Below are 23,041 nucleotides of genomic sequence, written 5' to 3'. Positions count from 1 at the left end.
CCTTGCGACCACACCTAGAACTGGAGGGTGACAGCTGCTCTCCTCAGCCCTTAGCACACACTTGACTGGCTAGGGCAGCCGTCCTCACCGCAGGATGTCCTGGCTACCAACCTGGTGGGGTAGCTGCCCTCTTACTTAGAGTCAGTGAGTCAAACACTTGCTGGGGGTTATTCTCACCTCCCCTTCCCCGGCTGAGAGAATGGAAGACGCCCTGTGTGAGTATTTCAGCTGATGCTACAGGTAGGATTGCAGAGCGAGGGTGTACATCGTCAAATTCATTCGTTATCTCGAATTGTGGCTCTTAGCGACTAGACTGGAGAGATCTACTCTTGCAACCTTCTGACAGGGTCAGGGTTTGAGGGGGCGTGTCTTTAAAACGGGTTCTTGCGCAGCAAAAACCCTGGTTCAGGTGAGGGCCTTGTCCTTCGCCCACAGCTCTATTTGAAAATGACAACTACACCCACCTCTGGCTCGGTTCATGCTAACTGCTAACACACCCAAAGAACGCAGGTTGCGGGGAGCTGATGTTCCGTGGTTTCCTCCTATTTTTCTGCTTTCCTCCCCTGAGTTTATTATTTCCAAAAGATACGAGCCTGTCGCGGTGTTAGTCTGGCCAGCTTCCTATCCTCGCCAGAGGAGGAAAATCAAAAAGCAACAGCTGCTGGCAAATTGGCTCGGGCGCTGGCCGCTTCCTCCGTGCGCGCGCGTCTCCTGTTGCTTCTTCCAGCCTTACTTCCCTTTGCGAAGAGCGAAGAGCTCGAGAAAAGGAAGGCGCGGGTCACAGAACAGGGGACTGGGAGGGTCCGAGAAGCCAGAGGACGCAAGCAACCCGGGAGCCCAGCCCGTCAACCCGCTCCGGGAGGCGGGAAAGCTACAAGCCGCGCCCACCGCCCTGCCCCCAGCGCGCCACTCCCGGCTACTGGGACTCGGCTCATCCTCCCGGGATCTGCTCGGAGGGGACCCAACGCCTAGGTGAGCAGCTGGGGAGGTGGGCAAAGTTGGCGCCTTATTCCGAGGGGAGGAGGCTCGGGTAGGGACCCATTCCTCTAGCGCCAGATTTCTCCGAGTCTTGTTTGTTTCAGTGGGTGTGTGCCCACGTCCCCGCCTGGGCGGCGGGAAACGGCTTTGAGAATGTAAACAAGGAGGTAAACCAAGGGTCCCGGGATGGGGACGCAGGGACGGGCGGTGGGCGATGCTAGTGACTGGGAAATGCTTTCGAGGCAGCTCTGAGCTTGGGTCAGGAGTTCCAGGAAAAGGGGAGAGGACCCTTTAACGGGAAGCTTCCCTTTTGTTACTTGGAAGCTGGGGACCCTACTGGGAGTGGAAATGCCAGGAACTGGGAATGTGGCTAGATGTGAACGTGGACACACGAGCCACACAAAATGGAACTTGCTGGCTTGGTGCTTGTGGGTGTGGGCGTGGGCTGGGGAGTGGAAAGGGGGGTCTGAAGAAGGCGTTGGGGTTCTAGGGCGAAGGGATTCATCAGACTGCCTTGCCTTCTCTTGGTGTGCCAAGCCCGGTTTTCTTTCCAGGGCCACTGGTACCCTATCCCCACCATTCCCTAGCAGGGCTGGCCCTGGTGGAGCCTCCCCCTTTGTGTCTGCACGGGCTTTCTTGTAGAGTTGGCTGAGAGCCTGGGTCCCTGGGCGCCTGCTGCCGAACAATCAGGCTGGAAATATGGGTCCACTCAAGCTACCACCAACCTCCAGAACCAGAGGTTGAGCTACTGAAGGCTTGGTCCCACCGATGTGTTTTTATTCTCTTTGTCTAACCTGGCTTCACTCGCTGCTGGAACTGGGATTTCCAGCTTTGCAGAGGAACCCGTGGACATCCCAGTCCTCTAAGAAAGGACTCCTGGCTCTGGGGTTCTGGCTGACCTCATATTGTAGATGTACGAATGTGTGTATCTGTTTTCCAACTTGGCCTCTTGCACGTGACCTGTCTCATGGTTGCCATGGAAACCCCTCCACTTCAACCTCCCTCCTTTTTCTGCCCATTCCTCACCTCCGATTGCCTCCCCTCCCCCCAATATGGTTGCCTAGATACTGGTTACCCTCGGCTTTTAAGAGAGGACACCCTATGCCTGGCTCCCACTCCAAACTGCCTGGCCCTTTACCCACCCCATCACCATGAGCACCACAAACACAAATGCACACACGCCACACACAGTACCATCACAGCCTCACATGCCTGTCACCCCCCCACAGTCCATTAACATAATCCACACACATTACAACACATACGTTTATATCACATATACATGAGTGAAATAAAACAATGAAACTAGCACATAAACAACAAAGACACCAAATGCATACCAACCACATAAATACCGAATACATCACAACCCTACACACCACATCCACACCAAGTACACCAACACATACCATACAACATCCACACCAAGTACACTATTTACACCCCCACATACACACTAACATTGCATACCACTTACACTCAACCTTCACTGTGTGTACACACACAAACTCCACCTGTAACACAAACCTTTGCTTTATAAATACTCTCTCTCTCTCATGCGCGCGCGCGCGCACACACACACACACACACACACACACACCAGACTGGGTGAGGCTAAGCAGAGAGAGGTCAGTTTCTTCACTCTTCAACCTTGTCCTGGATTCCTGGAGTCTGAAGAGGGAGAAGTCCAGAAGGGATCCTCTGACGTCTCACAGGGACTTTCAGGAGAAGGTGAAAGAAAAACTTCCAGGCCTCCTTAGTAGAGGGCACCTCTGCTAGGTGCCAGACTCCAGAGGCTAGGCTTGGCTCGAACCAGAATTTATATATCTGCGGGCTGTGTTCTTCCCACCCTGAGCCCAGCAGTCCCTTTTGACTAGAAGGGGCTCTGTGGAGGGGAGGGAAGCCAGCTATGGAGAACCCAAGCAGACAGACAGAAGAAGCAGGGAGGAGAGATGTCAGAGAGAGAGAGAGAGAGAGAGAGAGAGAGAGAGAGAGAGAGAGAGACAGAGACAGAGACAGAGAGACAGAGAGAGATAGAGAGAGGAGCCAAAGAGATGGAAGTCAGGGTACCTGTACTGTGTGGAGTTCAGGTCTCTCTCCCTTCAGTCCCATCTTCCCGCTTCCTGATTGCTCCTCCAATCACTGTTGTGCATCTGGGAGAGTAAGCTGCATTGTCATGGGCTGTAAATTGTCAGGACACTTTCAAGACTTGTTCTCAGATGGTGGGAGCTTGAGGGAAGCATTTCCCCTCCAGGTTCCAGCTGATATTTGGATTGGTGGAGAACCCGTTTTGTTCAGTCATTGAATGGCTTTGAGCACCTACTATCTATCTATTAACTTCACCTACTATCTATCTATTAACTTCACCTACTATCTATCTATTAACTTCACCTACTATCTATCTATTAACTTCACCTACTATCTAAATGTTAATCACCTACTATCTATCTATTAACTTCACCTACTATCTAACTGTTAACCACCTACTATCTATTAACTTCACCTATTATCTATCTATTAACTTCACCTACTATCTGTTAATCACCTACTATCTATCTATTAACTTCACCTATTATCTCTCTATTAACTTCACCTACTATCTAACTATTAATCACCTACTATCTATTCACCTATTATCTATCTATTAACTTCACCTACTATCTAGTAACTTCATTTACTATCTATCTATTAACTTCACCTACTATCTATCTATTAACTTCACCTACTATTTAACTATTAACTTTACCTACTGTCTATCTGTCAACCTCTGGGGACATGACAGTGAGGAAAGAGATACAGTCCCTGACTCCAGTGTCTCAGGAGCATGACACAGGTGGGGAAACTGAGGCGAAGTCTCACAGCCAGTAGTGGTTGGGACCACTCAGGCAAGATTTTGGATCTCACACTGTCAGGCCTGTACCTCTTACCTTCTTCCCTCGGTGCCTGTCAGTCCTTTGGAGATGGGACTGTCCCTTCTAAAGTGAGGGTTGCCTCATAGGTGTGGATAATAGAAGCACCTACCACATCATATTTTCTTTAGAGTGTCGTTGGAGGCTGTGGCAAGGAGAGGTGAGAAGAGCAATTTAATGGAACTTAGACCCTGTCCCCCCACAGCCTTTGGGACCCCCACAACCTTTGGGACCCCCCACAGCCTTTGGGGAACCAAGCCACCTAGATTCCCCCCATGGAGAGCACAACATCCACTTTCTCCCTGTTGGATGCAGCAGGCTACCATCTGGATGCAGAGAGTGCCAGGGAGCCCCTAGGATCACCAGGATCACCATCTAACTGATTGCCCGTCTGCCCCTCCTGGAGTACGCAGGAAAGGCCCAACTCACAGGAGACAGAGCCCGTGACCCACAAAAAGCCTGGTTCTGGCTCCCTGGCCCACCCTCTGAGTGCTATGCTTCCCAAGGGCAAGTGCATTTATCCTACAAATATCATCTTATTGGACACACCACAGGTCTCTTGGTGCAACCTAAAATGGCTTGGCCTGTGCTCTAGTAACCCGAGGCCTCCAGGACCGTAGACATTTGTTCCCTCATCTGTCCACAGGGGATTTACTCATTTCCGAGCCACCGCCTTCCTCTAAATGTGTGCGGATTCCACAATCTTGAAAAAGATTACTTCTCTCTGTAGGTACTAATGTGGTGGGGATGCGGCTAAGCAGAGTTGGTAAAGAGACTGTCTAGCCACTCTGGAGAAAGGTTCTCTTTCATCACTGGCCAGCCAATGGCTGAGAGGCCAAGGATGGTCTGAATGTGTGTGTGTGTGTGGGGGGGGGTGTTACTGGACAAGAGTCACCTTTCTGTTCTGCCAGGACACACATGAGGCCTAAAAGGCTTAAAGGACCTAAAGGGCCACCTCTGTGGGGCATGAGACTGGGACCAGCATGTAGTGGGTCTCTGAAGATCTCAGCACAGTTTAGAGAGGTCGGGGACACATTACCTTGGACCTCTCTGGCCAAGACAGAAGCTGGAAGCCCATTTAGTAGCATCTTCTCTGTTTTAAAGCCAGCTTGGAAACAACATAGGAAAACTTCTGTCACAAGGATGTCTGGCTGGGTGAGGGAGCAGGGAGGAAGAGCTCCAGGCCCCAGGGATCGAGCTGGGACTGCGGGAGTCTGCCCGGTCGAGAACCATGAATTGGGTAGAGAGAGTCAGAGACCCCTGCTCTCCACAGCTCCAGAGCAAAGCCGGGCCTCGGTTTCACTCATTCACCATCTTAGCAAATTCCAAGTCCCTTCAACAAGGCAGGCCCTGTGGGCTTCTCAGAAGCCTGTGGAGCTGCGGTGCCCTGCTTTCTTCTCCACTCCTGCTGGGGTGGATCTGATGGTTTTGCCTGTCCTTCCCCCTGCCTACTGACCTCACCTCTATCTTCCATCAGGAGACCCTCCTTGAGGGCCTCTCCCTCCACAGGAGAGCTCCCCGACTCACCGACAAGCATGTGTACACTCTCACGCACAATCCCGTCCTCACACATACAGAATCTTTCATCACTGACACATAAGCAGGTGCCTGCATGTTTCTGCACACCTTCCTCCTTTACCCAGCAGCCGTCTCTCACCCTTGGGATGGCCCTAGTGAGTTCTTCTCAGCCACCAGATTTGCTATCTGTGGCTCCGGGGCTCCAGACTGGTTCTGCCACAGCCCCTGTGTATGTCTGTCCATCACTGAACAGTGACAGGTGCATGGTCCTATCCTGCAGGCCCTCCGTAGTCAGCTGCATGCAGGTGTCCTCCCCAGCCCTGTGCTCTGCCTTCTACTTGAGACTTACTAGAACGTGCTCTTCCTCCTGTGGAGCTGGGGGTGACAGCCTTTGTAGAACCATAAATTTAGGTTCTGAGGCTTTCCGGATTTTTTTTAACTTTTCCTTATATGTCAAATGAGCACGGAAGAGATGTATTGGGACTAGCTCCGCAAAGCAGGTGAACAATGTTGACTACTCGGTTTTACTGCCATTAGGATGACGTCATCCTTCAGGTTCCTCTCAAGTGCTCATTTCTCCAAGAAGCACGCTCTAATTCTCAGTTAGCATTTACGTGGGCTTACAGACATCCCTCCCCCTTCCATTCCCCCTCCTCCATAGAGGCAGGGTCACATGGAGGAAGTCTGAGGTGAGGGAGACCATAGGTGGAGTCCGCCTCCGCTAGGAAGTGTTGAATCCTTGCCTTTGTTCCCATCCCTAAGGTGTCCATTTCTTTCTTCCCATCTCTGGTCTTGAAATGACTCCTCCTTGGCAGTCTGGCAGATGCTGAAGGCTGATTCACTGACCCATGATGGATTTTGACGAGACCCAGATGGCAGAGATGAGGAAGTGAAGGCCTGGAGTTGGGGGAAGCATGAAGAAATGCCTCAAAACGCTTAAAATATACCGTTGAGATTTTCAGGTGTGCTGAGCTTGGGGTGGATTGTGACTTAAAGGGACAATGATACTGAAATATCAATTAATTTCTTGATCAATCAATATCTGTAGAGCATTTTCTGTACCCAATTTCTGGGGATCTAGAGATGTTGGCGTGTGTCTTTGGCCCCAGCATTTATAGTTTTGGGGGGTGTCCGCGCACGTGCACGCGCGCACACCCACACCCATACATGGAAAAGGTATGGGCCATGTCATCCTGGCAATGGAGCAACAAAGGTACAAGGTGAGACGGGAAGGGACAACTTCCTAAAATAGGCAAATAAAGGCAAGTCAGGAGTCTTAGCTTCCACACACTGTGGGTATCAAGTCCCAAAGGACCTTTATTTGCCCCTCCCATCTCTGGGAAAGAATATGAATCCATGCAAAGTGTAGGTGGAAACGTGAAGGCCGGAGCTGTGCTTCCACAGGGAAGGTGGCGATCCCTGGAATATGATCAGCGCCTGAGTAGGATAGCGTGGACCTGGTCTCTGGGTCCTTGACCTGGCAATGACATTAGGTTTCTGTCTTTGCTTGTGGAACTACTCTTTTGGCCTCTGTGAATGGACATTTGTTAGCAGGTGTGTGTGTGTGTGTGTGTGTGTCGCACATGCATGCACAAGCAGGATAGGGGGTGGTCTGTCTCTAACTGGCTGGGTCACTTTCACCCAACCAATAGCTCCTGTGTGATGCTACTGGTTACCTAGACTTGCTGGAACGGGACACAGTTATCCTGGACAGACAGGAACCCCAAACTCTGCTGTTGGGTGTGGGATGCTTGGGCCTGGCTCGTGCTGGGCAGCTCATGTCCACTGCCTGTGTTTGCGTTGGCTATAATAACCTGATGATTGCAGTATTCCTCTGGGGACTGGTTAGGATGGCACCGTGAAGACTGTCTCAGTGGACAGTGACAAGCCCCAGGCCCTGCTGGTAGGTCAGTTTGGAGTCTTTCCAGGAAGGCATGTAGAAATCAGGTGTGGGTTTGGGTTGTGTGCTGTGCTTTCCTTTCTGAGGAAGAGCCTGGACTCCATCCCAAGGCTGCTCTCACTCTTTCCTCTTGTGGCCAACTTCCCCTCTCCCAGAAGTAACTCCAGGTTAAAGGTCAAGGCTCCTAGAGTTAACCCCTGGCCCTGGCCTCACAGACAGCTGGGTTTGGTACTGGGCTCTCAGAGAAACAGTTTTGGTCTTGGGGACCTGGGGTTCCCCCTCTTCCGTAAAGGAGGCATGGTGAAGAAGAACCCCTAGTCACTGGGCCCTTGCCAGTCATGAAGGCCTAGTCTTGAAGGGGTGGGGAGGAGCCATAACTACCCTGTTGCTAGGCTGCCCAGCTGCCTTTTGGGCACTACAAGGATTTCAAGTAACTCAAAGTAACTCAAGCCACCAGATTTCTAGGTCTCTCCAAATGTCACCACCTTCTGTTCTGTCCTCTCCCTTACCAGCTTTGAGGCCATCTCTCCTTATCAATTCTGCTCTGGAATACTGGGGGTGGGGGGTGGGGGACAGGCAGTCTGAGGAGAGAGCAATCATTTCAAGTGAGGCTCTTATACTGAAGAATTGGTGCCTAATTGTTTATGCAGTGGGTATTTACAATACAGGGCAAGCAAAGGGGCCACGGATCTTTCAGTGGCCTCTCTGATCACAACCCAAAACACTTGCTTTAACAGACAGCTTTAAACGCCTTGGCAGGCTCTTGGCTCTGTGGCTGTGAACCAGCTCTGCCCTGCCTATTAGAGAAGCCATGTGGTACAGGAACACCTGTGTTCTGCACTGTGCTCGGGAAGCAAGCTGATGGATGGGGGATGGATAGCGGTGGAGGACTGATTTGGTTTTTTAACTGAATATTCAAATTCAGTTAGGAACAGACTTCTTTTTTTTTTTAAAGAATGGTTTTAAAACTTGGGTGTCGAACTCACAGAGATCCGCCTGCCTCTGCCTTTCGAGTGCTGGGATTAAAGGCGTGCACCACCACCGCCAGTCTGGTCTACAAGAGCTAGTTCCAGGACAGGAACCAAAAAGCTATGGAGAAACCCTGTCTCGAAAATCCAAAATAAATAAATAAATAAATAAAACTTGGGTGGACAGCGCAAAGCCTAAGGCCTTTCCTTGTTCACAGCTTCTGCTGTTGCCACCATCTTTACCTTATTCCAGCTACTGCTGTAACCTTGTAAATTAAAATCGATATTCTAAGCAGATGTCCCCAGCGTTTACCCAATGTCCCCTTTCTGTCCCAGGATCCTGCCTCCGGACACCACTTTGCATTTCGTTATCATGACTCCTTGGGCTCTTGGCTGTGGTTGTGTCTCTGTTTTGATGACTGTTGCATTAGAAGGAACCTGGTCAGGTTCCTGTAGGGTGTTTCGCTCCTGGGATCTGGCCAGTGTTTTCCCATCGCTAGACTGGGCTATGGGTTTGGGGAAGGAAAATCACAGAGGTAAGGAGTCACTGCCATCACATCCTGTCATGTTGAAAGCACCGGGTCTCCCCCCATTCATGCCCCAGCAACACCGTTCTGGTACCTGTTGTTAGAACTCGACTCTCTCTACTCCCTGAGGCAGACATACTAACCCATCAGTATACTCTGTCTGGCCTGCTCGCCACCCAAGACTTGCAAGTCTGGGACTGAGTGGCAGGAGAAGCTTAAAGATGTGCCCAGCAGCTGCAGACTGAGGCAAACCATCGTACCAGCCTGGTAGATAGCAGACTGCAAGGAACAGACTAAAGGGTTGTTGCCCTCAGAGTGACTACAGATGAGCTCTAGAACGAGACTGGAGCCAGGGAGGGAGAAGACAGCCTGAGATCATGGCTCCATCAGGCTAGGCTCTGTCTCTCTTGCTTGGTGGAATAGGTCAGGCGGATAAGCGAGGGGTCCAGACAACAGTAGGTGGCCATGATTATTAGGATGATAAAACTGACGTTCTTTCTCAAATCATAGCCTCTTCCACAATGACTCTCTGAATCTCAGCCATACAGAAATGAACTCGAATAAGTACCCCGGCCAGGGCATCAGCGGCTGTTAGCATCAGGGTATTTCTCTTTCACAAGTAGATGTATTGACATAAAAAGTCTGTTTCAGAGATGGTATTATGGGAGAAGACACCTTTCTTTCAGCTCCATGCCCTAAAATTCTCACCAGACGAGACACAAGTGATCAGTCGCTCCATGCCCCTTATGGAAGGCTGTCAGCTGCTGGGCTCCTGGTTCTGTTGGTATTGGCTATGGATTGAGCTCCAATGGGCAGTATCCCCTACAACTGGTCAGGGCCACAGTACAGCTTCAGCTCACTGGAGGATTCAGGACTAAAGGATAATAGTCTATGATCTGATACATCAGACTCCTTGAGCCCAAGGAAACAGAAGGGCCAGGAACATCTTAGGAATAGTCCCCAGGTCATAGAGAAGTCGACTTGGCCTGACTTATGCACCTCGAGACCCAGTCCTCCTAGGGGCACATTGAAATGGCCTCTTGCAGAAGGCAGCCTTTCTGAAGGACTCTTGGAAAGGAAGAAGCTTGACCTTGCTAGCTAGAGGAGCCTGGACCTCAAGGGTTGGGACACTGCTGTGCCTAACACTGCCCAGCTGCCAGGGAACGGCTGAGATGCTTTATCCTGCACAACAGCTGCCTGTTGACTTTTCCTGTGCAGGCTCCAGCTCGTGTGCTTTTCTTTCTCTGCTCTTCAGAGCATCTGGGTAATTAGGGAGTCAGGGGCATGGCCGAGGGAGCCCAGCTAGACTGTCAGGCGAGGACCCTGTTGGGAGGACAATGGTAGAAAGAGTTGGGGTTTCCTCATGTGTAGATGTCAGTGTTCCTTGCAGTCTTCTTTCTTCTCAGTTTTTCCTGTTCACTCTGCTGGCTCAGTTTCTGGTGGGAACACCATCTGTCCCCAGGCCCACTTCAGTCCCATCCTGTGACCTCTTTCCCTTCTTTGCCTGCCAGTGAGAATGCTTCCTGGTCCTAATCAGCACCCTATTCTCTGACTCCTCCTCCAGGATATTCTTTGTGTCACCTGCTTCAGGGCCCTGGGAACAGCTGTTGATCGTGTGACAGTGCTTAGGGAACCAATGTCCGCTGTGCGCCAAGCCCTCCCGGCCTCATGTCAGTGCAGGACACTAGAACCTTCTAGTGTTTTTAAAACAGTGCAAGGAAGAAGAGAGAGATAACAAATGGACTTTTCATGGCCCCTCTTCTTTTCCATGTCCCTATTTTCCAGGAAAAGGCAGGAAAGGAGGAAGGGAGGAGAGGACAGAGCTAGGCAATACCAACTTTAGTAAGTCCAACAGCTGATGCCTACGGAGCTAGTACTGTGCCAGCTACTGAGCCCAGGTCCTTTCTCAGGTAGGGTCTCATGAAATCCATGATTCGTGAGACTACTGTGAAGCTGAGACCTCAGACTCACTGTAGGAAGACCTGAACTCCCGATCTTTATGCCCCCATCTCCTGAATTCCGGGATTGCAGGTGTGTGCCACCATACCAGGCTACACACTGATCTGTCTTCATTGCACGAAAACTGAAATGGAGCCTGTCCTCAACCAGGCAAGGCAGGGATGGTTACTCACAGAGCTGAGCTTCAAGAACAGTAGGCTCTGCTGCCTGGGGGACAGATGGCCTGGTGCCCATCAGAACCCCTTCCCTGCCCCTTTTGGCAGCTTCCTGCTTAGCTACACAAACACGCACATACACATATACACACACACACACATACACACGACCACACACACACATGCACACACATACCCTATCTCTCTCTCTCTTCCACACACACACACTCTTCCACACACACACACACACGCACACACACACCCTATCTCTCTCTTTCACACACACACACCCTATCTCTCTCTTTCACACCCCCCCTCTCTCTTTCACACACACGCGCACACACACACACCATCACACATACACGCCCTATCTCTCTCTCCTCCCCCACACGCGCACACACACACACACACACACACATACACACACACGTGTGCGCGCACGTGCCGTGCCTCCAACCTTGCATCTCACTACCAGGCTTTTCTGTCTCTTCCTTCCTCAATTATGACATCTCAGGTAGCAAGGGGACACTGGAGTCTCCTGCCGAGAGATGCTGTGAGGGGCAAACTTCAGCATACTTCAGGCTGAGGGTAAAGGAGATGAGGCTGTAGGTCAGGCTCCCTCCCAGGAGGAGAGCAGGGCTAAGAGCGGGGCTGTGGAAGGCAGGCAGAAACTGTGTCCACTCAAAGGCCATGGCATCCATCTTAGAGACTTGAGATCATACCGCCACCATATCTTCCTACGGTCGCAGGAGGAAAGCCTCCTAGGGCTCCCGTTGCTTTTTTGAGACCTAGGGCTCCTAAGCAGCAGACACAGGAGAGCTAAGTGCTTCCCAGCAGGGACACTGAATGGTTCCCAGTGGGGACTCAGGGGCCAGGGTATTTGGGACTGAATCTGGCCTGTAGAGCTTTGGAAAATAGCTAACACTTTCTCTCCTTAGTTGGCCTGTTGGCATAATGGTAATAGTCGTCATGGTGGCCACTTCCCAGGTCACAATCCTGTTCTTGAAGCAAGCCATGTGGGACTACGCTTGTGTGGCATGAGCACCCGATAAATGTTGCCTATTGTGATCACGGGGCTCCGCAGCTTTCCAGACTCCTTCACACGTGTCCTGTCACTTGACCTTTGTAGCAGCCTTGAGAAATGGGCAGGATGATCAGCTGACTCCCCACTCCCACCCTCGCCTAGTGAACTGCATGGACTTGTAATCTGTCTTGAAAAAAAAATCACACTCCTGAACAAACAGCTCAGTTCCCACTCAGGGTGAGCTGGCAAGCATTATGCACCCTGCTGTCCCTCTCGTTCGTGTGAATATGGATGAAGGGGAGAAGCTGGGAGCTTGGCTGGGAAAAGCTGGACCCTTTCCTGAGGAGTTCATCTGACCCCCTCGCTAGGCAGTTAGGTCTCAGAGTTTGCAGGATTGGGAAGGAACGAGAAGAGTAGCACCTGCCAAGGGGATATGGGTCCGTCATAGAGCCACAGTGCAGGTAGTCCACTGTGGGGGACGGAAGCCCTCCTCTGTGACCTGGGGCTGTCTGGCCCTCCCCAAGGACAGCCTACTCACATCCGGAAAACTACTCTCCCTCCACCAATGGAGAAGCAGACTGAGCAAGGTAGACGTGTAGAATCCATCTCTCACTCACTTTTCCTGCCCCAGTTTCTCTCCCTGTGAAATGGGTGTGATGCTAACAATGGCCTTCAGGAGAGTCTTTCTCATCCCACAGAGGAGTGAGTGCGTGATGGGAACTCTGACTGTGTGGGGGCTGGGCCAAGCGGCCATCCCACGTCATAGCTGTAAATAGTGCAAGGTCAAGCTGCTGAGAATAACAAAGAAGCCAAGGGCTAAAACCCAGAGACTGACCTGTTGGACACACACTAGCGGAGGCTTACATTCCTAAGAATGGTCTGTTCTGCACGTGTCAAGCTAGAACTTCCAGGCACTGGCCTGCTCCTTTTAAGGTCTCCTCAGCCTTGTTCCTCTGTGGGAGAAAGCTCCGGGCTAGGTTGTATCTCTCAGAGGCCCTTTCTGTACCAACTCCCTCATGTCCCAGAAGCCAGCGGGACTCCCTTAATCCCCTCCCCAACTTTGCTTCTCCAACCCAAGTTCAGTCTCCAGCCAAAGGAGCCTGTCAGTTTGCTTCCCCCTACCCCTTCTGCCCTGGTGCCTGCTAGGCTGCCTCCAGGAACTCTCCAGTGCCGCCCAGCTTTCCTGATACAAGGCTGACTGTTCTCAGCCTCTGTTCATCAAGACAGCAGGCAGAGTCAAAGGCATGGGTCCTTGAGCCAGGTCCTACCCATGACTGGCAGCCAAATCAGGTCTCTCTCGTCGGATCCCAATCTTCCCAAATTAAAGGCAGATACTTTTGTCTCATTCTATCCCAGTCTGGCCTGCTGCGACCCCACACCCATCTGGAACCTTCACATCTTGTTTAGGTGCTGTACCGGGCACAGCCTTTACTCGTGACATCGTTGAAACATGTGGAGATACCCTAAGCTAAATCGTGTCCCGTGATCTCTTATAACAGCCCAGACAACCTGTCAGCTTAAGCCATGAGGCTCAGGAACTCTGTGCCCCTTTGGAGGCTACCTCCTGGATATTCCCTACCTGACATCTCACTGGGATATCCAAGCAGGCTGTGATGATCTCAGGATGCATCATCTAGGGGCTGAGGCTGTAGAAAGGCAACGGGCCCCATGCAAGGGAAGGACAGAGTGTCTGCAGGTAGAGCGAGGCAATTTCACCCCATTTGGAGATCCTACCTTGTAAAGAGAAATGGTTGTCAAATTATAGCACAATAGTCGCAGGCATTCTGGCCTATCTCATTGCTGCGTGGAATCAGAAGTAATACAGCATGTTGCCGTATCATCAACTGGTGGCATCTCTTCCTGAGCAGCTTTTATCCAGCAATTAAGTGAAATTATGTGACTCAGTGTGGAAAGATAATCGCTGGAGGAACTCTTCTGATTGCGTTCTCCGCACGCACGTGCAGCGGGTGACCGACCGCGCAAACAGCAGCATGGCGGGAGAGGAGATTAACATGGAAGGGCTGCTATCAGCTGCAGCGTGGCTGTGTGCCTGCCGGGCCACGGATAGAATGGATCATGGAAAGGAGATGAGACAGAAGTGAAATTCTTCCTCATACTGGGCTTGAAAGGAAGCCGCGGAGATCTGACAGAATAGTCTAGAGCAGTGTTGATCAGGATGCTAAAATGGGTCAGAGTCCTGAACTCCAGCAGTGATAACGGCTCAGGTGCCCTGTCCCAGCCAGCCAGGGGTGCAGGGCCACAAAACAAGACCTTTCCAGTAGGCATGTTGAGAGGCCTGGAATGTTCTTGAGCCTCCCTCCCAGTTTTATCCATGCCTGCCTGGCTTAGTCCCCAACCTGAATATTCCTCCCTCCTCCCATCTGTTCCATGAACTCTGGGCCTGGAAGTGCAATTGTTATGTTCCCCCATCTTAGTCCTCCCACCTCAGCTGAGCCCCCAGCGTGCGTGCCTGCGTGCCTGCTGTAAGGAGGAAGAAAGGAATGCAGAGTTTGAAAGGGCAGGAGGAGCCAGGAGCCTTACCATGGGGGGAGAAGAGGCCAGGATAGAATTCCTTGGTTAGTGGAGGAACAAAGGCATCTGTGTATGTGTTTGGCCACTGGACACCCAGCCAGCGCCAGCTGTACCATGGCTGTGATCTTTCAATGCGGTCTGGGTGCCAAGAGGCAACCTTGGAGGAGACTCATGCTGAGGGGGACTGCTGGCATAGCCCAGGCCCCAGCAGCAGCTTGGAGGACTGAGATTCGGTCACTTCTGATTTATGTTTCTGTCAGTGCTCTGCAGCTTGATCGCATATGTCTGCTTTAGAATACAAAGGCAGGTTGTCACTCTGGAGCTCGGCATTCTCCGTTCTCCATACTCCGACTCCAGCCATCTCATCGGGGTTCTCACCGCCCACCCGTCGTGCTTCAGCGAGACTGGATTATTCACTGTTTTGGAAGGTGTCTACCACTAGAAATGGAAATACTTGGGTTGCTGTCACAGTCTCCTCCTGTGCTATGTAGACATTACCAGTGGACCCGGCCTCATTTTGATGCCTTCTAGGAAGACGCTGCCGGCGGCCACTGTTGAGTGAAGTACTGTGAGATTCAGCTTAAATTGAACTTGAATTCTGTTTGCCGTCCCTTCTTTCCATTGCTTCCTCTTACTGCCTTGGCTCACCTCCCTCTCCCCCCACCCCCGCTTGTCTATCAAAATCCCATCCTGCTCTCAAGGCCTGACTGAAATGCCAACTCTTCTGTGGGCACCTCCAGATCCCCTGTCAGACTGTCCTTAAGAATAGCAGGGTCTTTGCTCTATGAAGGCCCCTAAGGGTTGATTCAATTTTGTTTTACTTACGAGAGAAGGTCTATCTATGTAGCCTGGGCTGGCCTTGAACTCATGGAACCTTCTTACCTCAGCCTGCTGAGTGCTAGGAGTATATGCATGAGTCCCATTGAGGGATTTTAATGTCAGTTCCCCCTCCTTCCAGTTTTTCAGTCTGGGCTTCTCTGAACAAGGCACAGATATATTTTGACTGTGTAATTTGAGATGGAACTTGATCTGGAAGTAGTAATAAATTTGACAGAGGGGAAGGAAGAAGGAAGGAAGGAGGGAGGAGGAGGAAGGAAGGAAGATTTCACACATAACAGGTACATACAACTTAGTTCCCTCTTTTTTTTTTTCAATACAAGGTTTCTCTGTGTAGCCTTGGCTGTCCTGGAACTCGCTCTGTAGAGTAGGCTGGCCTCAAACTCGCAGAGACCTGCCTGCCTCTGCCTCTGCCTCCTGAGTGCTTATTTCCCTCTTTGACCAGTATATTTAAGTCAGTTTGAGTGGCTGAACGATGATTTTTCTACTGTAAAACAGTGGTCCCAGCTTTGCTGTCACGGGGCTTGCCCCACAAGAAGAAAGAAAGGTGCCCTTACCAGTCAGTCACTCTTCTCTACATTACCAAACACCACTTAAACTTGGAAACCAAAATAAACCTTCCGACTAAAATCCTATGAAATCAAAGTAGCACAATTATGTAAAGTGCGAACCAAATTGAAACAGAGCTGCTGAGAGTGATGCCAGTAGGCACTGCTGCCTTTTGGAGACTAATAAACACGGAATCTGCAGGGTTAGAAACCACCCATGACTTCTTCATTAGGCTGACCCATGAGAGGGACCAACCTGTTCCTAGATTGGTATTGGCTACTCTCAGTCCTCAGAGGAAAAGAAAAACAAAATCTCAGGATTTCCCACAGATTTAATATAACAAATTTGAGCTCACAATCAAAGACTACTAAGCCAAAGTAGTGTATGTGCATGTGTGTGTGTGTGTGTATGTGCGTGTGTGTGTGTGCATGTGGGTGTGAGTGTATGTGTGTGTTTGTGTATTGGGAAGGAACCAAGAAAAACCAAATCACAGAAACCACAAAGCAATTTATGCTCCTAAGAATTCAGGACTTTGAAATTAGCAGATACAGAAGATTAAATAATAAAAACTAAAAACAATGTTGAAAGCAAACAATGAGATCCTAAAAATGAACAGGCAACAAAGACTAATTAAATGACCAAGATATTAGAAAAAGAACCAACCAGAACATATCAAAATAATGCAATCATTGAAATAGGGAATTAAGTGGGGAATGAAACAGCAGATTAAACACAGCTAAAGGGAGAAAAGAAATAATTCGGAAACAATCACCCAGCATATAGTGCAGGAAAGCCAGGGAGTGGAAAATATGAACGAGCAGCTTGATGATTTGCAGAACAGAGTAAAGGCGCCCAACACATTCCCAAGCCACAGTCTTAGAAGAGAGAAATAGGGGTCTGGAGAGAGGGCTTAGCAATTAGGAGCATTGACAGCTCTTCCAGAGATCATGAGTTCAATTCCCAGCAACCAGATAGCCATTTATAATGGGATTTGATGCCCTCTTCTGACATGCAGGTGTACCTGCAGATGGAGCACCATGTACATAAGATAAATAAATATTTAAAAATCATACTGAAAAACCATTTTGGAAAAAAAAGGATGAATGCAAAAGAGGAATTGTGTGAGGAGATGAAGCCTGAGAGTTGGTTAGGAGAAGGATGAACTAACAGACAAAAGAAACACAACAGAATTCATAGAAATAAACCCACATTTAGACTGCAGTGAAACTCAGAACACTAAATACAGAGAAGGAGGCAGAAAGAGGGTCTACAGACACACAGAAACAGGGTCTACAATGAATATGTCTTTATTAAAGGATATTCTAAAAGAAAAATTGGTCTTCACTGGAAAGAAAGTTTGAAGGGAGGCTCAGAGCTAACAGAATAGTGGACGGTTCTCCTGGTGACTGGGTTATAGTATCTGTTTCAGACCACAGCCTTAAATAACTGACCTTTGTTATGTTGCGTATTTTCTGAGGGTTAGTAATTAGAGAGCAGCTTAGCTGGGTAGGTCTGGCTCAGGCCATTTGGAGAGGTTGCAGCCAGGCTCCCCATCCAGGTAGAGGTCATGGGAGGCCAGGCCACCTGCTTCCAAGCTTGCTTACTTGGTAGTCAGCTTTGAGACCAAGACCCTTAATTCTTTGTCACCTGGGGCTTTCTGCAGGGGTGCCTAAGTCCTTAATAGACCCAACACAAGGTTCTGGAAGGCCGCCATTCCTGTCGCTGAGTCTGATCAAATCTTACAAATCCTGATATCTATTTCATAGGATTTTTTAAACTAGCAACTATTATACAAAAATGGAATATATATCAAGAAATCACTATATGGGGGGCTGGTGAGGTGGCTCAGAGGTTAAGAGCACTGGCTGTTGTTCCAGAGGTTTTGAGTTCAAGTCCCAGCAACATGTTGGCTCACAACCATCTATAATGTGATCTGGTGCCTTCTTCTGGCCTACAGGCATACATGCAGACAGAATATTATATACATAATAAATAAATAAATCTTTTAAGAAAGAAAGAAAACCACTTTCTAGTCCCTAAACGACCCAGCTAATGGATAATAAAACAATTTAAAACTTCCTAGTAGATTATGGTGGAAGCATAGGGGTGAATTTAAGTCCTTCCTGTTATGGCATATTTTAAGATTTCTGGTTTCATTTTGGGTAAATCAAACTGTCAAATTCATTAACATAAAATGGAAAGGATTACGCTTATTCAGCATATGTAACTTCTCACCAAAGAAACTCACAATAGTCTAAGCACATATAGAATATAACTTTTAATAACTGACGAGAAGCAGTTTAAAGAAGGAAGAACTACGTTGGTTCACAGTGTAATGGGGTAGTCTGTCATGGCAGGAAGGGTGTGGCAGCGTTGGCACTCAGGCTGCAGAGAGAAGACAGGAAGTGAGGTGGGGCTGCTAATATCAAGTCCCGCCCCCAGTGACCCACTTCCTCTAGAGCATTGGTTCTCAACATATGGGTCGTGGCCCCTTGGGATCACACATCAGTTATCCAGCATATCAGATATTTACATTATGATTCATAACAGTGGCAAACTTACAGTTATGAAGTAGAAATGAAATCATTTTATGGTTGGGGGTCACCACAGCATGAGGAACTGTACTAAAGGGTCGCAGCGTTAGGAAGGTTGAGAACCACTGCTCTAGAGAAACTCCACCTCCTGAAAGTTCCACAGCTCTACAAAAGAATGTCACAGGCTAGAAATCAAGTATTCTAACACGTGAGCCCATGGGGGGGTGGGCATTTCGAGTTCAAACCATAGCTCCTCCCAAAAGAGTTAACTTCCAAATAGCATTGATGTGAGTCAGAATTGCATTCTCAAACCTTTAGCTTCTAGAAATCACAGCACATAACCAAAACCATGCAAGGTCAATATAGTGAAATTAAATTACTATCCAATCCCATGCACATGCACAGAAGTGCAAAAATCCTAAGGAGAATAACACCAACTCTGTCGGTGTCTTTAAATATTACATTGGTTCTATCCCAGATTTAACATTAGTAATTCATATACAAAACTATTTGTTTTATCTGGGTGGTGGTGGTGGTGGACGCCTTCAGTCCCAGCATTCAGGAGGCAGAGGCAGGCAGATGTCTGAGGTCAGTCTGGTCTACAGAGCCAGTTCTAGAACAGCCAGGGCTACACAGAGAAACAAAAAGCAACAAAACAAAACAAAAAAATTGTTTGGTTGATTAAAAGGGGGAAATCCTATATATATAAAACACTTACTTATTCATAATTAATATAAAGCAAACATCTTGGAGACCCAGTGTTAAAGGAGAATTTTCAAGCCATTAGAAGACCAAATTTGTGTACATGTGTGTAAACGTGTGTGTGCATATGTATATGAGATCATTATGTGTGTAAACGTGTGTGTGTGCATATGTATATGAGATCATTATGTGTGTAAACGTGTGTGTGCATATGTATATGAGATCATTATGTGTGTAAACGTGTGTGTGCATATGTATGTGAGATCATTATGTGTGTAAACGTGTGTGTGCATATGTATATGAGATCCTTGTTTCTATACTGCATTTCACCTTAGGTCTTAGTCAGTGTGCAAAGACAAGAACTAGAAATAACCCGTGTGCTAATTAGCAGGAAACACCACTCTGCCATTCACAAAGTCTGTCCACAATGAAAACCCAAAGGTATCTGGGTAAATTATTAGAAATAGAAGATCTTAGCTGGGCAGTGGTAGCGCATGCCTTTAATCCCAGCACTCAGGAGGCAGAGGCAGGTGGATCTCTGTGAGTTTGAGGCCAGCCTGGTTTACAAGAGCTAGTTCTGGGACAGGCTTTAAAGCTACACAGAGAAATCTTGTCTCAAAAAAACAGAAAATAGGGGCCCGGAGCATTGGCTCAGAGATTAAGAGCACACTGGCTGCCCTTTTGAGAGGTCCCGAGTTCAATACCAAGCTACCACATGGTGGCTCACAACCATCCTTAATGAGATCTGGTGCCCTCTTCTGGCTTGCAGGGATACATGCAGACAGAACATTGTTTACATAATAAATAAATCTTTAAAAAAAAATAAATAAAAACTCTTAAGATTACTGTATTTAAAACCAATAGATAACAACCACTTGTTTTGTTCTATACTATTTAACATGTTAGTATTTAAAATAGCAATATGATTTTTAATGTACCCTGAATGGATCTAGCACCTATGTGAAGGTGTCATAGAGAATATTTCATTTTCATGGAAAATGAAAAAAAAAAAGCTTATAAATCTTGAGGCAATTGGAATCAGGAAAATGTCAGTTTTCTCCAGGTATTTTCACGACAGTTCTCATGAAAACAGGGCCAATGAGATGCACAGGAGATGGAGGTGCACACTTCCAAATCTGACTACTCGAGTTTGATCCCATGACCCATGTGGTAGAAGAGGACCACCTTCCTGCAAGCTGTCATCTGACCTACACACACACACACACACACACACACACAAAGTAAAATAAATTAAGTAAAAAAATGAGTCATGGACCGAGAGGAGATATTAGAATATTCAATAACTGAGGTTTAGTGTCAGGATTGAGAAAATGGTTTGAAAATGAAAAGAAAAAGGATGGGAACATCCCACCACCTGTGAAGAAATGCAGACAATGAACACCAGTGCTAAGTGACTGGATTAACACCACATTTTATGCCGTTAGCTTAGTAAATATGATGACATCTGATAGTGTCAGATACTGCTTAGGACCGAGAGCAGCAGAGACAAACCACATCATTTGATGGGCTGTTAAGACGGGAATGACTTCCACAGGGGACAGCTGAACCTGTGTGCGGTGGCAGTTGGCAACCCCAGCTGGGACTGCAGAGCCATGCTCACTCTAGGCCATCATTTCCGGGCTGCAGTGTGAGACTTGTCAAGGGGCTGCGTTGTATTTCTTGCAAAAGAAACAAAACAGCGGAGTACATCATTCACAGTAAATGCTGTTTGGTGGCCGCGTTTTCTAGTATCCGCGAATGTGTGTTTGTGCTGGTCTGTAACATAAATCCTGTTCCTTTGGAGAGTGGGTGCTCAAAATTGTTAAAAAATACAAAAATTAAAAAACTCTTGATTATAGGTGTGCTCCAGATAGCACACACCTAAGTGTCCATAACTATATTATTTAGAGTTAGCAATATATTTTTAAAGACACCAGACGTCCGCCAACAAGAAAATGGATTACTACATAGTAATTTGCCTATCACATGTTAAACATGAATTAACTGATTCTATGTAATAGTGTCGATAAAAGTTCAGAACAATGTTGATTAAAAAGTCTCAGGAGACTAAATATTATATTAAAATTATAAAGCTAAAAAAAATTATAAAGCTAAAAATGTTTTTGAAAGCTTTACTAGGGGTTGGGGAGATGGCTCAGTTACTAAAGTGTTGGCCCCTCAGCTTGAGGACCATCCCTTGAACTTATGGGGAGGGGTGGAATGGAAGCTAACTGAGTCTCAGCACTGAGAAGGTGAGGAGGAGAATTGCTGGGATTTTCTGCCACCCAATCTAACTAAATCAAATCTGTCAGTTCCAGGGTCAGGGAGACCCTGTCTCACGAAAGAAAGGAGACGTCTCATGTTGATCTTTTGGCTCCACATGCATACGCGTGTCCCCGCACAGACTCTGAGCATTTACATACGCATGAAACCACACTAAGCAACGTGACTGGATATATGTGTCAAGCACAGTTTTAAGAAGAGCAGGTGTATACGTTCATACAGTGGGAGATTATTCTTTTTCCACCGCTTACATCTGGTTAGGCATGGTTCGAGGTACAGCTATGCTGCCCCCTGGTGTCTGACTGGTGAATGGCAGCTGAGCCACTTGTTAGAATGAGTAAGGGCTGGGCCATACTAGCCAGGCTGTAGCCAGGCAAACCCTACCTGGAAAAGACTTAGCAGCTTTGTACACTCCTGATTTGAGTTCCTCTCCCATCTCACTCTATATAACTCTATGACCCTGAGAATAATAAGTGTAACTCCACTGATAGATGTCTCCGGTGAAGCCAACTGGTCCTGTGTGTCCCATTCAAGTCTTCCCCCCACCCCATCCCCAGGATTCAGTGGTAGAGCAGCAGTGTCTTCCAGGGAAGAAGGGACTGAAAGCTGATGCTCAGGAACCTTTGTCCACGTTCCCTTTATGGAATCAAGTCACCTTTTGGGAGATGATGACCTGGTCGTCTAGGGAAAGCTGATGAATACAGAAGAAACAGCACGGGGGGGGGGGGCAACTTAAGGAGATCATATATGGACGTCAGAGTTTGCTGTAGAGCTTGGGGAAAAAAGAGTAACCTCCACCCCTTGACTGTACTAGAGGGCTGGTGAAAACCCTTCCTAGGGGCTGGAGAGATGGCTCAGTGCGGTTCAGTGCTTCTAGCGCTTACTGCTCTTCCACAGGCCCAGCACTCACACCAGACACCCCAATTGCCTGTAACTCCAGCTCCAGGAGATCTGATATCCTGGATCTTCCAGCCTTCAGGGACACCTGCACACATATAGCAAACATTCATAGACAGACATGCACGCACACAAATAAAATATAAATAAATCTTTTTTAAAAACTTCCTGGTGGTCTGTTGACTGTGAGAGCTGGACCAGGAGCCCCCAAACTTAATGAGGCAGAGATGGCCTGGAAGAAAGACACTGGGGGGATCATCTACAAAGCCCCTGGGGTGTTAGGCTTTGAGTTACTGAACCATCATATGACCTTGGCCCTGCTGCTCCCTCTATAAAGGTCATTTACTATCAGTTCCAGACCTGCAGCAGGGACCTATGACAGTGTCTGCTCAGTATTCTGCCTCATCTGGCATAACAGAATTGAGCAGGCAGAGCTCTCTGAGAGTCGGATCTGGTAGTAGGTACAGTGGTCCTGGTGATCTGAAACAACCTCAGGTCACACAGTAGGTACAATGGTCCCCGTGATCTGAAGCAACCTCAGGTCACACAGTAGGTACAATGGTCCCCGTGATCTGAAGCAACCTCAGGTCACACATATTCCCAGCACAGCTAAGGCTGGGATGAGCCTGGGTCAGGGTGATGGCTTGAGGAGGAAGGTCTTCTGTCCCTGGAGTAATGTCTTTATCCTTTATTCCAGACACCATGGAGACGGTGCTGATCCTCTGCAGCCTGCTGGCCCCGGCAGTCCTGGCTAGTGGTAAGATTCCTT

General features: G+C 48.4%; 1 protein-coding gene across 4 annotated transcripts in view; it reads left to right on the top strand.

Annotated features, from left to right (window-relative positions):
* The first annotated feature begins 407 nt into the window (after window positions 1-407).
* Window positions 408-23,041, top strand: part of Fxyd6 (FXYD domain containing ion transport regulator 6) — a 28,657-nt gene continuing 6,023 nt past the window's right edge. The window contains exons 1-2 of one of the 4 annotated variants that reach the window (XM_075966086.1): window positions 408-972; window positions 22,970-23,029. In XM_075966086.1, coding sequence (XP_075822201.1) covers window positions 22,975-23,029 — 55 coding nt within the window. In that variant the 5' untranslated portion in view covers window positions 408-972; window positions 22,970-22,974. Of the gene's footprint in view, window positions 973-6,220; window positions 6,368-22,969; window positions 23,030-23,041 lie in introns of those variants that run through there. The other 3 variants (XM_075966089.1, XM_075966088.1, XM_075966087.1) reach the window with 3 other exon arrangements.

Source organism: Microtus pennsylvanicus, chromosome 3 (genome assembly GCF_037038515.1).
Source record: "Microtus pennsylvanicus isolate mMicPen1 chromosome 3, mMicPen1.hap1, whole genome shotgun sequence".
In the NCBI taxonomy this organism is placed as follows: domain Eukaryota; kingdom Metazoa; phylum Chordata; class Mammalia; order Rodentia; family Cricetidae; genus Microtus; species Microtus pennsylvanicus.
Note: the sequence above shows the minus strand (reverse complement) of the source record. Positions and strands in the feature narration are given on the sequence as shown.